Source organism: Arvicola amphibius, chromosome 17, assembly GCF_903992535.2.
Source record: "Arvicola amphibius chromosome 17, mArvAmp1.2, whole genome shotgun sequence".
In the NCBI taxonomy this organism is placed as follows: Eukaryota; Metazoa; Chordata; class Mammalia; order Rodentia; family Cricetidae; genus Arvicola; species Arvicola amphibius.
Window position 1 is genome coordinate 40,167,525 of NC_052063.2, and position 17,047 is coordinate 40,184,571.

General features: G+C 43.7%; 1 protein-coding gene across 1 annotated transcript in view; it reads right to left on the reverse strand.

Moving 5' to 3' along the window:
- The window catches only part of Grip1 (glutamate receptor interacting protein 1), a 274,899-nt gene extending 260,161 nt beyond the window's left edge, over window positions 1-14,738 (reverse strand). Inside the window, 2 exon segments of the mRNA XM_042054253.1 lie at window positions 14,511-14,597; window positions 14,600-14,738. Of these exon segments, the coding sequence (XP_041910187.1) occupies window positions 14,511-14,597; window positions 14,600-14,738 (226 nt within the window).
- Window positions 14,739-17,047: the final 2,309 nt, after the last annotated feature.

Consider the following 17,047-nt stretch of genomic DNA (forward strand, 5'->3'; position numbering starts at 1 on the left):
CGTGTGATATCCTCACGACCCTAGCTTTCACAAGTGAGTCGACAAGAGGAAACACTTGCAAGTGAGCTTTCTTATGGCTCTGTGATGTCATAGTGACAGTGCCTTGCACATGGCTCTGTGATGTCGTAGTGACAGTGCCTTGCACATGGCTCTGTGATGTCATAGTGACAGTGCCTTGCACATTAATAGTCACTTCCACACACTGCAGCAGTATTAATAGTCAGCATGCCTTTTAGACGTTACTGCTGGGCAAGGATGATGAACTCTCTCGGCTTCTAAATGGGGAATGAGACGAAATCAGAGCGACAGCTCAACACATAAAGGTGTTTGCCTCCAAGCCTGGCAGCCTGGGTGCTGTCCCTGGGACGTACATGATGGAAGGAGAAAAACCAACCCCGGCGAGTTGTTCTCCGACCTCCACACATTTGGTGCGCGTGCACGCGCACACACACTACACAATCACTAAAGTGTAATAAGGTTTTTAAACAAACACCACGAAGACAGCCCTTCCCAATGCACTCTGGCTACCGGTGATCTCCAATGCAAACTTGCTTGAAACCACGAGAAACACATCCTGGCTCACTGAAAACTTTTTTTCTGAATAATGTTTTGTCCTCCTTATTATAACTGGGAGTCTTGGTGTTTAACTCCCTTATCATTACAGCTGGGTTAATAAGCTCCTTCTTAATAAACGTGGAGAATAATGCGAGGCGTGAAGATTTAATTGAGTTAAGACAGAATATTCAATTTGGCACCTCGTGGTGGCAGGCTGGAAGAAGAGGTGGGTATTGTTGCTGGCAGAAACAGCATTCCCTCTTGTTTCCTTCTCCCCCATTTCTATCCCTCATTGCGAAAATTCTTTACTGTTCCAGTTTCAAACTTTAGAAAGATTTTTAAATGAATGCTATAATTTATCCATTTTAAATTATGTTTGTCCAATGGAAGACAGTGTTTCATTTATATAATCTGTCAATTCTGGTATAAAATCTTCTAATGGCTGTGCTGATAAAATAGAAATAATAACCCAAAGTCTTACTTATTTATTTAATATGTTTTTTTGTTCTTGTTGCTCAGGCTGACTGTAAAATCCCTCTGTAGCCCAGGCTGGTTTTGAACTTCTGTTCTTTCTGCCTCTTTTCCCAAATAACAGGTGAGCACTTCAAGTCATGTGTGGCTTCCTAAGGAAGTCATTTTTATCTAAACTTTTGACTTAAAAATATCTTTTGATTTAAACATAGCACACATATGCAAAGGAACACAGACCAAGAGTGAGCACCTGAGGGGCTTTCAGAAATCAAGTACACCCAGTGTGGGAATCACAGATCAGATTAGGATATAGATTCGGATCTGTGTGCCTCAACCCTCCCTTTTCTGGCCTCTCTAAGGTCAGTAGCTATCCCGACTTGCATTCTTACAAATTAGGTTTGATGTCTTTGAACCTTTAAACAAACTAAATCAGAAACATTTTTGTGTGTAGCTCCCTTGACTCAATATTATATTTCAGAGTCATCCCTTTTTGCTGTATGTAGCAGTTAGAATTATTAAATTCTATACAGCATGCTGTTAAATATCAAGATGTGACTGTTCATTTTTACAAACAAGAGGAGAAAACTGGATAACTTCACACATAAAAACAACAGCAAGACAAAAGAGTTAGATCGTAGACTAGCAAGCACAGGTTACACTGCCAGGGTTTCATGATCAGCCTTTCCTAGAAATGGCACGCAGGGTCAGGTCTTATTGGAGGGTCTCGGGCAGCCCACAGGTCACAATGCAAGCAGGTTACACATTTGCCTGCCCATTGCAGACTGCCAGGACAGATGTTTTCTAGAGGGATTTGCTGTGGGGGTCATCAAATTTCTGAGACTGTCCTTCTAAATCTGATTATGGAATATCATGGAGAGTGAGGAAGGGTGGCATTTAACTTCCCAACCTGCTCCTTCCTTAAAAACAACCCGAGCCTCTGTCTTCTTCCCCTGCCTGTGCTCCTCTATTCAGACAAGCTTTGCAGCTTGTCTATTGCTCCACTGCTAATTCTTTCTCCCTAGGTAATTTTTCTTATGTTCATTCTGTGCACGTGCTTTATATCTTCTAGAACCTTCTGAAAGTCTCTGGATACTCTGTGTCTTGTAGTTTTAAAACCAACATTTTTCCTTCCACATTGTCGAGGAGGTAAACCAAGCAATTGTGGTCAGAGTACCTCTGGTGGTTAACTCATGTACAGATTTTAACTCTGGAGAGGCAGGCAATTATATCAAACAAATACATATTAGGATATCAGGAATTAATCACTCTCGGAAACTGCCTTGATTTATAATGGAATCTTCACAGTTTATGAAGCAAATTTATCCACCAACCATATAGAAAACAAAGGCACCAAATGAAGCTGACTCCTGATCTGTATAAGTCACCTTGCTAGATAGAAGAGAGAAGACTCAATTCAATCAGAAACTCTGTGGGGTCCTAAATATTCCTCAGATTGAATTCAATCGGGAATTTTGTCATGCAGAATCTAACAATAGTTTGTCCTTCAGCCTCCAGCTCTCTGGTGTTCCTGGCCTCCTGCCAGACCCTTCCTCCAGACAGCTTGAGCAGACATCGAGGAGGAGGGGAAGGAGGAGGAGAAGAAACACCCTGCTAGTTAAGGGGAAATTGGCAGGGGTAGGGAGATGGGCACCATCATGTGATCCTTGGGAGTTTATTCCTCCAGTGATAACAAAACCTGAAACGCCATTTAAAAAAAAAATCACATGAAGTTCAGTGGGTGGTACAGACCTAGAATGCGAGCAGCTGAGAGGCAAATTTTGGGGAAGTTGAATTTTTTCCCCTTAAGTAGAACATCAGAATGGAAAGAGAAACATAATAGGAGGGAGATGGGAGGACGAGAAAATCAGTGTTCTCCACACAGCCTACCAGAGGCTTTGCAACCTTGCCTTTCAGCTGGTCACTCTCATTCTCTCTAGCACCCCCCTCTGTCTTTCTCTCTCCTCCTCCTCCTCCTCCTCCTCCTCCTCCTCCTCCTCCTCCTCCTCCTCCTCCTCCTCCTCCTCCTCCTCCTCCTCCTCCTCTTGTCCTTTTCATCCTTCCTCCCCCCATATGTTTTGAGAAAGGCCTCCTGTGGCCCAGTCTTGCCTTGAACTCCCTATGTTGCCAAGGTGAGCTTTGAACTCCTCAAACTTCCAGTCTCTACCAGAAGAGTCCTGTATTACACCTGTTGTTAGCTACTATCTCTTTCAAGAACTTCCTGGGTAAGGACACAGGAAGCCTCAGTGTGCCCTAAATAGTAAAAATAGAAAAATTAAATGACAATAAAACATTCCTTCCCAGAGCTTTCTGGACAGTTTTTCTGGTTTATGACTGCCAGGTGTTGACGACTTTGCCAGTGGACCATGTAACACGGGGAGCACGGGAATCACTAAAGCAGCCCTACCCTTATCACATAGAACCCAGGGATCACTTGGCTGATGCTCAGCTATGGTTCCAGTGTGTTCCCAGAAACATGGCTCAGGAGTGGACATGAAAGTGTGTCAGTTACCATTTTAAAACTAGATCTTGCAAACACATACTACAGCGTCTATAGGTAAATGTGATAACACACAGCACACTTTTCTGCCATGTCTACATGCAAGCGTGGTAATACATTGCATACTTTTTGGTACACATGTGTTAGATATATGTGTGCATTGATTAAAGATTCCTTTCACCCCCTTTCCTTCCAGTTCTTCCCTCTAATGGTTTTTCCCACACAATTCAATGGGTTCATTCCGAAAAAAAAAAAAAAAAAAAAACCAAAAACCCACTATGTTGCCAGTATGTGTATGCGTGCAGGACCATCTAGAGATACATGGCAATCTCTCAGGGGCTGCATCCTTGAAGCAAATGAACTTCCTCTCCCTCAGAAGCCATCAGTTACAACAGCCCCTCCGCTAGAGGTGGGGTTCATAAATCCTTCATCCATCCATGCCAGAACTTTGCCTGACTTGATTGTGGGCAGCAGGTCTGGTGCACACAGTAGCAGGCCCTGTGGACATGTGGACAAAGGCCCTGGCGTGTCTGGAAAACACTTTGGCCCACCCCTCTACAGAGATGATCCTTGAGCCTTGGCTCAATACATTTGATATATATTTAAATGAGGCTATGACACAGACTCACCATTTAAAGCCAATATACACAATCTCTTATTCTCCATCTGCCATCTAGTGCAAAAAGAAGTTTCTCTGATGAGGGTTGAGAGGTGCACCAATCTGTGCTTATGATGAAAAGTACACAGGGAGGGGTTTAGCAGAATAATAGTAGACAGGTCTTCCCTAGTGCCTGTGGCCTATGGTGTACTCTCGGTCCAGTTAACGGTGCCAGTCCAAGAACTCCATCTTGTACGGTAGGCCTTAAATCAAACTGGTTGGTTCTTCCCATAACACTTGTGCCACTGTTACATCAGTGGGCATATACTGTCACGTAAGTCATACATCAGCAGTCATATACTGTCATACATCAGTGGTCACATATCACCATGCAAGTCATTTTTATAGAATTCAGCATTCGTACCTGGGTAAGGTTGATAATTACTTTTCTGCTGCTAGTGTGGGTAGTGCCTTCCAGCTCTGTGGACTCTGGTCATTGGGAACAGAGTGCCCAGGTTGGCAGCAGCTTGATTTCTCCATCTGCTGAGACTCAGGAATGCAGTTTGCTCAGCAGCAGGTTCCTACCATCAATTTCTGAAGCGCAACCAAGAGCAATAGCGATACCTTGAGGCGTCTAAGGGAACAGTCCGATAAACAGGTCACAAAGAGGTAACCCGTACCTGGGCTGGCACTGGGGTTTTTATTGGTAGCCTATGGTATCTGGCAGAAACATTGCCCTCTCTTTTCCCACTACCCTTCTAGGATAACTCCATTTACACCCATTTTAACTGGGCAAACAGGCATGTGCTTCTAATCCCAACACGTGGGAGGCAGAAGCAGGTGGATCTCTGTGTTTGAGGTCACGCTGGTCTACAGAGTGAGTTCCAGGACACTAGAAGCTCATAGTGAAATCCTGTCTCAAAAAAGCAACACAGATACACACACAGACACACAGACACACAGACACACACACACACACACACACACACACCATTTTGTATACACGCACATATAATATATATTTTAGGAACCTTCTACAACAGTAGTTTCCACGTGGCTTCTTCAAAGGCCTCTCGTGTTAGTTGTCCCTCCCCATGCTCGGTCCTCGCCCTCCTCTCACATCCTCCACCGTGACCGCTTCCCTCTGAGACTTCAGCGACTTCACTCATCTCTGCTGCTCCATTTTGGCTCCGTTTAAATCTGGGCTCCAGGCACCTCCAATGGTCGTATGCATCCTGCTTCCTCCTCCTAACAGTTGGGGTCCTGGGCTTCTGGCTGAAGTAAACCAGTTCCAAAGACTAAGACTCCTCAAAAGTTAGGTCAAGACTTCTAAACGCCACACAATTAACATCAGCTGAGGAATTCTGCTAACAATCTAAAGTATAGTCTAATACCCAGTCAATCAAATCATAATCTCCAGACAGCATTACATTTTAAGGTCTTGGGTGATTTCAATACAGGGATATATAAGATTTTATAGAAATACAACTTTTGGGACTCAGAATTTACCCATAAAGTTAGTTAATACCCTTTATGTGTACCTGCAGTTGTCCCAAGCTGCCCTGGCCTATCTTTCCTCTGCCTGCATCCTGGTCCTGCCTGTCACCCTCACCTGGCTTGCATTGTGCTAGGAACCATCGCTCCTCAGTTTGTACCTTCTAATTTGTCCTTATTCTACCTCTTTCCCCCAAATGAAGCAACAAACAAACAGATACGGTCAAATCATTCCTGTCCAAGGACAACATTCTCTATTCTCGGTGGCCCCATCATCTACGGCCTCGCTGCCACCTCTCCAGGCATTCACTCTCAGCCTTGCTAGGATGATGCCATGGCCGAGCCTCTTAGGCTGTACTTAAAATCCTCACTGCTTGGCCCCGGCAGGGATTGCCTGCCGAAGCCGCTCTCTCACAGGTCAGTAGTGGCCTGCTTATGAAACTACCCCCCCCTTGTGTGCCTCCCTCCTTGGTCTTTGGATAGTCTAGCTTCCAAACACCATTTCTCTCACTATGTACAACCTTTGTTGTTTAGAAAAATCAGTGAACAAAGGTATAGGTTACACCTCCTATCGTCCCTTAGGAGTTAGGTATCAGGAAGATGAAAACAAGATCACACAGATGTCCGTCTCTGCAGCATGAGGGGATGCTTTGGGGACACCCACACCACATCCTACCACATCCTTTATTAGTGTGGAAGAATAGAAATGCCCCCAGAGACGTGCGTCATAGTGTGATGTAGCCTAACGGAACAGTGCACCACAGAGATAATCAGAGCTCATGCTGACAAACACAGGGACAGAACATGGAAGAGTATGGAAATATTGAGGCAAAACCATACCAATAGTTAGCATAGTTTTAAGTCTTACTAAAAATCGCATGGATTTTTTTCATATTCCCACACACGAGGAACACAGAATAAACTGTAAATCTGTCTGCTTCACTTCCCTTTTAACCATTTTACCATTTTAACCCCAACTTCAGTGAAATTAGATATCTATCTTTCCTTCTTAAGTCATACTTATTTTGAAAATGAGATCAAAGTTTACTAAGAGTATTTATTGTACTCTTAACACATTCAGTTATTAATCTGACTTGAGTCGGAATTAATTAGTTAATTAATTAATCAGAATTCTCCCAGTTTCTAATAGCCCAGGAATCTTTGCTGAAGGTCCTATTATTGATCCAGAGAGCTCAGACCGGATTATTGCCACTTCTTGTAAAGCATTAGAGAGGTGAGCTAGCATTCTCTAGGATGCTATGTGGAAATCACATCCGAGGGCTGTCTGTTCTCTGGGTTAAATATGATACTGAACCTTTAGTAGCATAGCGACAGGAGAAACTTGACCAACTGGTTCCTTCTGTCTACAGAATAAAGCATAGAATATTAATTTCACAATTAACATCTAAATCTCATGCATATGGGGACAATATTGTTTAGAGATTAAAGGATATGATGGAATCCAAATATGACCACTCTTCTTTTAATTCTAAAAACAATTCAGAGTGCAAGATTTTTTTTTCTTCCAGAAGAAAGCACACATTTTTCCTCAAAATTTCAAATGGTATGAAATTACCAAAACATATATTTCTCCCAGAAGGAAGTGAATTTTACTAAGATAAATGTTAAAAGTGAATTAACTACAATATTGATACAGTTAATGAGCCTGTGGTCATTATCTTTGTGTGTGTGTGTGTGTGTGTGTGTGTGTGCACGCGCATGCGCGCGCTTGCTTTGGGACAAAGTCTTACTATGTAGTTGCGGTCTGACCTGTACCCTTGAATTCTCCTGACTTGGCCTCCCACATGCTGAACTTACAGACCTGCTTCATCACATACAACAAACCATCAATATCTACACATCATCTTTCATGTTCAGATAAGAAACAGATTTGTGTGGCTGACTGGCAGGTTCTATCATGTCTTGGCACTGGAGAGCCAGATGGGCTCATACATCTTATTTTCATATATATTCCATCTCCCTATTCCATGTAGAATTGGGGATGGGGTCCTGAAGCAATGCTTTGGTTGGCTTCCTTGTGGTTCCCCTTCCCTTCCGTTCCCTTCCCTTCCCTTCCCTTCCCTTCCATAGAAAAGATAATAGATACTGGGGTGTGGGTTCTTAACTCCACATCTCCTCCATGCCTTGCAGTCTTGAAGACATCCTTCTCGTCCTCTGACTGCTGATTTCTCAGTGTCCGATGGAGAAACAATAACATTGCTATGAGTGATAGCTGCATTCCTTTGCAGGAGGTGACTAGAGTAGTAACTGGCAGGCAGTAGGTACTCAGCAAGTATGAGCTAATATGACTTTTATTCTTCCTCTTAATCGTTTCTCTAAATGGTATAAGTAGCTGGAATACTGTGTTGTAGCAATCCACTTGTGTTAAGGTGGCCTGCCTTGTTGCAGTAATGAACCGAGTTTGTCATCCCCACCAGCTACAATCCTCTTAGAAGGAACTGAAATCCTTTTGCTCATTCGCAGAGATTTTCCTATAATGCATAACTGAACATTGCACAAGATAGATAGGCGCTGAGTGGGAAGAGGAAAGCATTTCCAGTGTGCAGCTCCGATTCAGAAGATGGAGGCAAAATAGGCACACTACTACACGAAGCCTTAACCTGCTTCACAAAAGAAAAATCTCCGAGCACTAGGGAATACAGTCAGCCAAGCCCTGTTCAATCTAAACATCTCAGCGACTAGTCAGAAGCTCAGCAAGAAATCTATCTCAGAGGGACAAATGTGTGAGAACAGCAAGCCCCTGACCAGGACTCTATTTCAGATTCTCCTGTACACCCGAAGTCTCTACTTGTGTGTTGTGTGCCCTAGCGAGAGCTCAAACACCAACTGAATAATGCATCTTATTTTCTGAAACATTTTAAAGTGAGTATATTTCTTTTAAAGTTTATAAGACAGAATGAAAAACAAGTTAATAAATTCCCTTTAAAATTGTGTGTTTAGGTAGGTGTGCAAAGTGTTCCTGCTTGTGGACGAGAATGCACATGCGTGTGCTTGGCTTTAGGTCTGAGGTAGATGACAGGTGTCTGACTTCATTATTCTCCACCTTAATTTTTAGATAGCTCCTTGAATCTGGAGCTCACTAGATTAGTCTAGGTTAGACTAGCTGGCCAGTAAACTCTAGGTATTCTCCCATCTCTCCTTAGTACTGGGGCTATAAAAACAGACCCAGCTTCGATATGGATACTGGGGATCCAAACGCAGGTCCTCAAGCCTACTTGGCCAACACTTTACCAATGGAACCATCTCCTATCCTGTAAACCGCTTTCGATAGCCAAGGGGAGAGGTAAAGGAGAAAGGCTGAATTATCAGGTGAGATTTGAAAAAGGCTGGGAAATTAATGAGGTGGAGATATCCAGTCAAGCTTTTCCAAATGGCAGGGTCTGACAGACAGGCCAGGAAGGCTTAGCAGAAGGCACGGGCATAGGCAGACAGGAGGAATGAGATCCAGCAGAGAGGCAGCATTCTCTGCCCTGATGATAATCAATTCTGAATCTTATCACAGAGTAGGAGAGAGACCATTAAAGGAGAATGCGGAAGGAGTCACGAGACCAGGCACAGACTGATGGAGAAGAGCAAAGGGACCTGCACGGAAAATTTGAGCCCATCATCAAAGAAGCAAGCCCACGGAGAACAATGCCACTGCGCTCAATTCAGCCTTGTTTGGAACAGGAGGCTCCACAGTTAAGAAGCCACTAAAAGTGTTCTTTCACTAAGAAAAAAATATTTAAATGAGTTATTATCTTTGATTGAGGTGAGACGCAGAAAATTAATTTCTCAATAAGGGTTTTTAAACAATGGATGAGGGTCAAAGCATCTCGGAGTCTAAAGAGACTCAGAGGTCTCCTGAATAATCCTTCAAAAGATAAGCAGGGACGCCTCTGCGAGCCTGTCCTTGCAGGAGAGAAGTAAGAAGATTGCTGGCTATCTGAAGCTGTGGAGTCTCAGGTCTCCCCGGAGACAGGGCCTAGATTAATGTCTGACCTTACCTTTCAAGCACAGCCATTCCATGCCTGGGGCAGGCGTGCAGAGCAGAGGTAGGGACGAAGAGAACCCGAGTGTGGTCACAACACTCTATGTTTTGTTCAGAGCCAGTGGTTCAGGCAACAGGAAGGAAGGATTTTGAGAAGGTAGACAATAAGGAAGAGAGAAATCAGAATACATAGCAGGGGAGAGCTGGACTCAGATGCCCTGCTGGTCCACAGAGTTGCCTGTGGTCTGTTAATGGGACAGAGACTGAGTCAATCATTCTACCCAAATCACAGGTGTATTTGTGAAGTGAGAGGAAGTGAGATCAAACGGAAGATAAAATAGCACTTAGGTCAGAAGAAATTTAAAAAACAACATTGGAATCCGTGTATGAAGGCAGAGGTTCTGGACATGAGTTTTGGGCTAAGAAGAATATGGAGATAGGCAATGGATGGCCACGAAAGCAGAGGAGCAGCTGAAAGGTGTCCAGAGCCATGCGTCCTGGGGAGTGTCAATAGATATTATTCTGCTGACATTTACCTTGATTGAGGGAGACATGGGACTAGGACATGCCATGGTCAGCAGGGCACGGAAGTTCAGGACTCTGAATTACAAACACTGGCACCAGAGAAGGAAGTAGCATCAGACTAGCCGCACACAGACTTAAATACATACCAGGCCAGAGGATTTCAAGGGAGAATGAAAACATATTCACGACAAGAAGACACGAGCACCCTCTTGGCAGAACACACTCCCTTTGGAGGCACCCCATGTCTCTCACCTAAGAGCATCCTCTTCTCAGAACACACCCCCTTTGGAGGCACCACATGTCTCTCACCTAAGAGCACCTTCTTCTCAGAACACACCCCCTTTGGAGGCACCCCATGTCTCTCACCTAAGAGCACCCTCTTCTCAGAACACACCCCCTTTGGAGGCACCCCATGTCTCTCACCTAAGAGCACCCACTTCTCAGAACACACCCCCTTTGGAGGCACCCCGTGTCGCTCACCTAAGAGTCGCACTCCCAGGGAAGCAGCTGAGCAGGTAGATGCCTGCAAACCCTGTCGTCTCAATTAAGAAAATTCCTTTACCACAGACGGGTCTCTGGAAAGCTGAGAAAATGTTATTTTGGGATTTGGCTCCAAGGCTAGGGATTGAGTAGGCTCATTGCAGAGTGGGGGAAGATGGAAAAGTTGGCATGCCTCCTCTAGATTTCAATATTAGGTGCCAAACTACACAGACAGTGGCTGGCCCTGTAGTGAGTCAATGTTCCTGTCACAATGCAGTGCCAGGCTTTGGGGTCAATGGTCACTTTATTTGCTGATGAGGCGTGAAAAGGCAACTACAACCATTTGTATTGGTGGTTTGAAGCCTTAATTTAAAAAAACAAATGATTCAATGTCCAGATCCAAGAAGATCACTTGAAATATGTACCCCACTAAAAAGTGTGGGGTCTTCATAGATTGTGTCTATGTGGGTGACTCAAAGATCTATCTGGAAGATAAATATTAATAAGTACATATTATAACACAAAGGAAGGAAAACTAGTTGTTACTCAATAATATGCTGGCTACAGGTGCTTGGTACACCCATAACACACTAGAGTCCAGGTTCTACTATAATTTCTTGCATATCACCATAGAACCTCCACCTGGCGATGGATGAAGAAAATGACTGAGCCCCACATTGGAGCACCAGACTGAGCTCCCAAGGTCCTGATGAGGAGCAGAAGGAGGGAGAATATGAGAAAGAAAGTCAGGACCGTGAGGGGTGCGTTCACCCATTGAGACAGTAGGACAGAACTAACGGGAGACCACCAACTCCAGTTGGAATGGGACTGATGGAACATGCGACCAAACTGGACTCTCTGAATGTGGCCGATGGTGGAGGCTGACTGAGAAGCCAAGGACAATGGCGCTGGGCTTTGATTCTTCTGCATGGACAGGCTCTGTGGGAGCCTTGTCAGCTTGGTTGATCACCTTCCTGGACCTGGGGGGAGTTGGGAGGACCTTGGACTTAACATAGAGTAGGGAACCCTGATGGCGCCTTGGCCTGGAGAGGGAGGGAGGGGGCATGGGTGGAGGGGAGGGGAGGGAAGGGGGAGGAGGAGGGGAGGAGATGGAAATTTTTAAATAAAAAAAAACCCATGAAAACAAAACAAAACAAAACAAAAACAAACAATAAAAAACATCTGTTCTAGACAAAATCTAAGTTTGTGAATAGATACTTCCTAACTGGTCAACAGGCAGAAAAAATAATATAAAGATGAAACCAAGCACTAAGAGTGTGGTATATCCACATGGAAACTTTTTATTGAATTACATCCCTTTCTCCTTAAGAAAATTAAAAAAAACATACAGGCGCCATAATTTCTTTTTGTCTGAGTGGGTCACCCATACATACCAAGGTAGCTTTAGAGACATCAGGCAAACCTGCTGCCCCAGGGATCTAGGCAGGCTGCAGCTATAAGAGGTCTAATAAAGCTCTTTACGCATTTCCCAAGAATACCCAGAAAACTCAATGCTCTCCCTCTTTCAAACAGACACATATAACTCTTTAAAACAGACAGTTTGTAAGTATCTCCTATAAACAAGCATCTGGGAAAGAAAGGATTGTGTGCAGTCCTCAATAGGAGCAAGGCATGCATCTGGGTACTGAGTGAGAGTCATGTGCATAGAGAGAGCAGGCAGGAAACCAACCCCACCTGTACCCCCAAATATACAAAAAGGGGAATTTAAGGTTAGAGCTCTATGTGTTTCTTCATTTTTATTATGATATCCCAAGAGATAGGTGGGTTCAGGAACTCACAGAGTCATTTTGGAACAACAGGCAGCATTGTTGAGACTTGAACTTTGACAAGGCCACACATGACTGGAAAGGCAAAGAGTTACATTTCTCAGGAGTCTTTTATCTTTGCAAGCATCTGAATGGATATCCAGCTAAATGCAGAGCACAGCCTCATTATGGCAAGGTGATACTCAGTAGAAATTTTCATGATGTAGTGGACGCTGCCCACTAAATGTTAAATAGAGTATATATAAAGATATTCTGAGGAAATATGAAGCAGTACCTATAAAAAGGAGGGATTTATATGTTGTTCCCCAATTGTCTAGGTATTTATCAACTATCTTGGAAATCAAGTTAAATCTCTTTTCAGTGCAGCAGACTATTGCTTCTGTATGACTGAGAAAAACCATGTAGAAAAAATTTAAAAGTTAAAAATTATTTGGATTCTTCCTTGAATGTAGAACCTTTAAGAAAATTTCTGATACATAGGAATAGAAATATTGCTTCATCATTTTAAGACCATTATTTCTTCCTTGAATGTAGAACCTTTAAGAAAATTTCTGATACATAGGAATAGAAATATTGCTTCATCATTTTAAGACCATTAACCTCTCAACACCAAGATAAATAAGTGCCCAATTAGGAAAAGAACTTTTAAGAATAAGATGCCTGTCTTTAAGAATCTTAGCCAAGCTTCTAACACATAGGATAGCCTTTCAATTATGACTTACAAACAAGAATTGAAAGTTTGAACCAACTGGAAATGATAAAGTCAAAGATAATTTACAATCTTATGCTAACAGCCTCATTTGAAAGGGTTGGCTTTTCCCTTCCTAAGGACCATCCTGCTAGCCACACAATTTTCAAATGCACCCAGTAAGTTAGTATGCAGTATTTATTCTCTTTCCTGTTATTGATGCCTGGTCTATTTGTCACTATTTGCTTTATGCTCATTCTTCTGCCAAATAAAATATTAATTGCATTTTTAGCTGCACTGCTGGTGATCAAAGAATTCTGATATGTCAAGCTAAACTGATAGAAATAGCATCCATTAACATATTTATAGGTTCAGGGCTTCTACAACATAATTACATCCATTAATTACTTGGCAGTACTCGATTCCAGGCTGGAAACGAAAGGCATTTCCAGCCACGTCTTTCTACACAGACCAAAGTTTCCTCTTCAGTAATGTTTTCTCTAAGGTGTATCCAAGGGAAACAAGGCAAGAGAAACTTGTCCTTCTCCAGATCATTAAAAGGAACCATTCAGTAACTTTGAAATAGAATGTGTGCAAGGCAAACCAGAGGGTGCAGCAAGGCTGATGTGTGCATCTGAAGGGTTGCACAGATGTTATTTGTACATTAGAGCTCTAAGAGAGACAATTTCAAGCTGATAAATTTCAATGTTAAGGTATGAAGCCATGATTATATTTTTACTTTCAAGTAAACTTCTTCAAATATCATATAGGACCAAATATTTTTGAATCATCTACATACTTGAATGTGTACTTCTAACACACACACACACACACACACATTCAGAGGGGATGGGGAGAGAGGAAGGGGGAGAGAGAGAGAGAGAGAGAGAGAGAGAGAGAGAGAGAGAGAGAGAGAGAGAGAGAGGAGAGAGGGGCAATTAAAACTATATTGGGAAAAAGCTCATGAGATTTGAGAAATTAATAAACAATTATTCCGTGGACTGAGCAGCTGTGCGGTTCACAAAGCTGCCAGGTGCATTTAGTCTGTGTATCATAGAAAGGACAGCCGTGCACACTCGACTCCTCTTGACCAGTTAATCAGCATGCAAAATGACGGTTTCCCGTAATAACTTCAGACCCAGACACGTTTGCTTTTCAGCAAGGAATGAAGTCATTAAAAAAAAAATCACGGTAGTTTTTATTTTTCTTCCCCAGTTTCAGCAGGAACCCAGGCAGGAAAGACCTGCAGGAAGCACAGACCTGGGAGTCTACCTCACAGAGAGATCTGCACAGATTTCCCCGAGTTCTTTGTTGCCCGACAATAAACTGTAAAAGGCAGTCATATTTGAAAGTAAAACCATTCGGCTGTGGTTCTGGGATGCAGACGCAGACACCCTGAGCGAATAAGAAGGAAAGCACAGTACCTTTGGTAAGTCGCCTTAGGATCTGACAGCGGCATTTAAAAGAGACAGCTATCATTCTCCCTCCCTGCTCTCTGGCAAAGTGTACTCGGGGCTCTGCTCTGGTGGCTGTGGCGGCGGCAAGCAGCAGCATGTGAATTCCTTGCGCACATACCAGGAGAAAGGTAGTCCCAGCGGGGAGTGACACAGCTTAATTCCTCTAGGCTGATGCAGAGGTCCGCTCCATGTCATCTGGCAGAGCTGTGTCATTCACTACTACTACCACCACCACTGCCCGGCACAGCCTCCTCCCCCTGCTCCATCACAATGGCTTAGAAAGTAAGGCTGTTTTGATAGCAACACAGCACCAGATAGGAGCAGAGCAGAGCGGGGACAAGCCTGGGAGAGGAGCCGTTCCATAAATCTAATACTAAGCACTGTGCAATGCATTTTGTTTCGGGGCTAAGGCTGTGCATTCCAGCCAGGGCAGGTCCCTCCACCCCCTTGCTTCTTGGCAGCAAGTCAATATCCTTTAGGAGCCTCATGCAATGTGAATGAAAAGGCGAGAGATGCTTGTGCTCCGAGTTTACGAAATGTGTGTATCATACACTATATTCTCCCGGCACTGGCATACAAGGGAGGTAAAGGAGCAGGGCAGCCTCAGCGAGGATTCCAAAGAGCATCCTGGTTTTGCCTACAGCTGAGAGGCAGACCTTGGATGTGGCTGGGAAGGTCTATTGGGCACTTCTCAGATCTCGGAGGGACAAGGCAGTGCTGGTTTATGGATATGGAACACAAGAGAGGTTGAGGGAAGGATTTGAGCAAGTGGAGTTCAAGCCGATGGAGTCCCAAGCCTTTTTATCACTCTTCCCAAAACAATGTCCTGGCAGAGAGCAGCAGAGTCAAGGCTGTTTCTAAAGATACCAGGATTAAAGGCAAACATGGCCAAGCACTGCTATTTTCAATGCATCTCATTAATCCCGTTTCTCAAACTGCCCTCCCCCTCAGTCATTCTTCTCAATCTGCCAATCAAACTGTCTTGAGACCGAGCAGATACTGGGGAGGATCTGCTCCATCGGAAGAGGAAAACAACAAGCCCTTCACAGCCCATCCACAAAGTGACAAGAGGTGGAGCCCGTTTCCTTTTCTCCAACACCAGCCCACTCCCGACAGTCACCACAAACCAAAATCTGCTGTGGAACTTCCGTCAGAATTTAGACACCTCTCCCAGGAGTTAACACAGACCCGAGGGAGACCGAGATTGCCAGTCGGAAACTTCAACAACAGAAGTTAGTCAACCACTCTGAAGAAAAGACATCGGTGTTTGTTTAAGCTGTGCTTCATTAATACTTCCAGGATGTGAATTGTTCATCTCATCTTAGTCTCTACTCTTCAGTCTGCCTCCCCCACTCAAATCGATCAGTCGGGTGAGTGAAGGTCCTTGCTGCCCGGGCCTGGCAACCTGGGTGGTATCTTCAGGACCAACATGGTGGGAAGAAGAAAACCTACTCCAGAGGGCTGCTCTCTCTCTCTCTCTCTCTCTCTCTCTCTCTCTCTCTCTCTCTCTCTCTCTCTCTCTCTCACACACACACACACACACACACACACGCATGCACACGAATGCACATGTGCATTTTGAAAATAAGTTTAAATCTGTAGAGCTGGATTCTAAAATAACTTCTACTCTTCATTCATAAAACCCCTATCATCTAAAGCATTTTCCATTCATCAATAGGGAATCAAACACCTGCCCTTTGGAGGTCAACAGAAAAACAACCTGTGTAAGAAAAACAGCTGAAAGGAACAGAATTCTTTACCACAGATGGTCCACCCAAAGCCACCGGTCACCGATAACCAGTGGGAACGGCAAAGTTAAGTGGACTGCGAGACTCCTGCATTTTCAATAGCTTCAATACCATAATTTTCAAAAGAATGATCCCTTTCGCACTTTTGTTCCTTTAAGGCCATCTCTAGAAACATTCTAACTTTCCTTATTATTTTTTTCTTCAGAAATAAACCTAGTTGCCTGAGGCTTGAATTATTAGTTAATGTGAGGTGAATATTTCAAGCTATCTCTTCTCCCGATCCTCTCCCGAATCTAACACCTTGCCCAAATCCAGGCCCTCAGAATACACAGCTGTCAAATGGTATTAACACAGTCTTGCTTGGGGAACATTACCACTTTGGTCCCTTTAATTAACGTCTATTCAGATAAATCTCAAGATCTTACAGAATCTCTTGCCCCTCCTGCTACCACACAGCTTCAAATCAAGTTTGCTTCTTCTTTAAGGCTAACATGGTCAAATAGCTCCCATGTTTACTGGCATAGCCAGGTTGTTTGTTTGTTTGTTTTTCCCTGTCCTCTGGTCCCAAGAAAGACCTTAGAAATTATTAAACTATTGGGGGCTGGAGGAATGGCTCAGTTGTTAAAAGCACTGGCTGCTCTTCCAGAGGACCCAGGTTGAATTCCCAGCACCCACATGACAGCGCACAACTGTCTGTAACTCCAGTTCCAGGAAATCTGGCACCTTTATACCATATGTACATAAAATAAAAGTTAA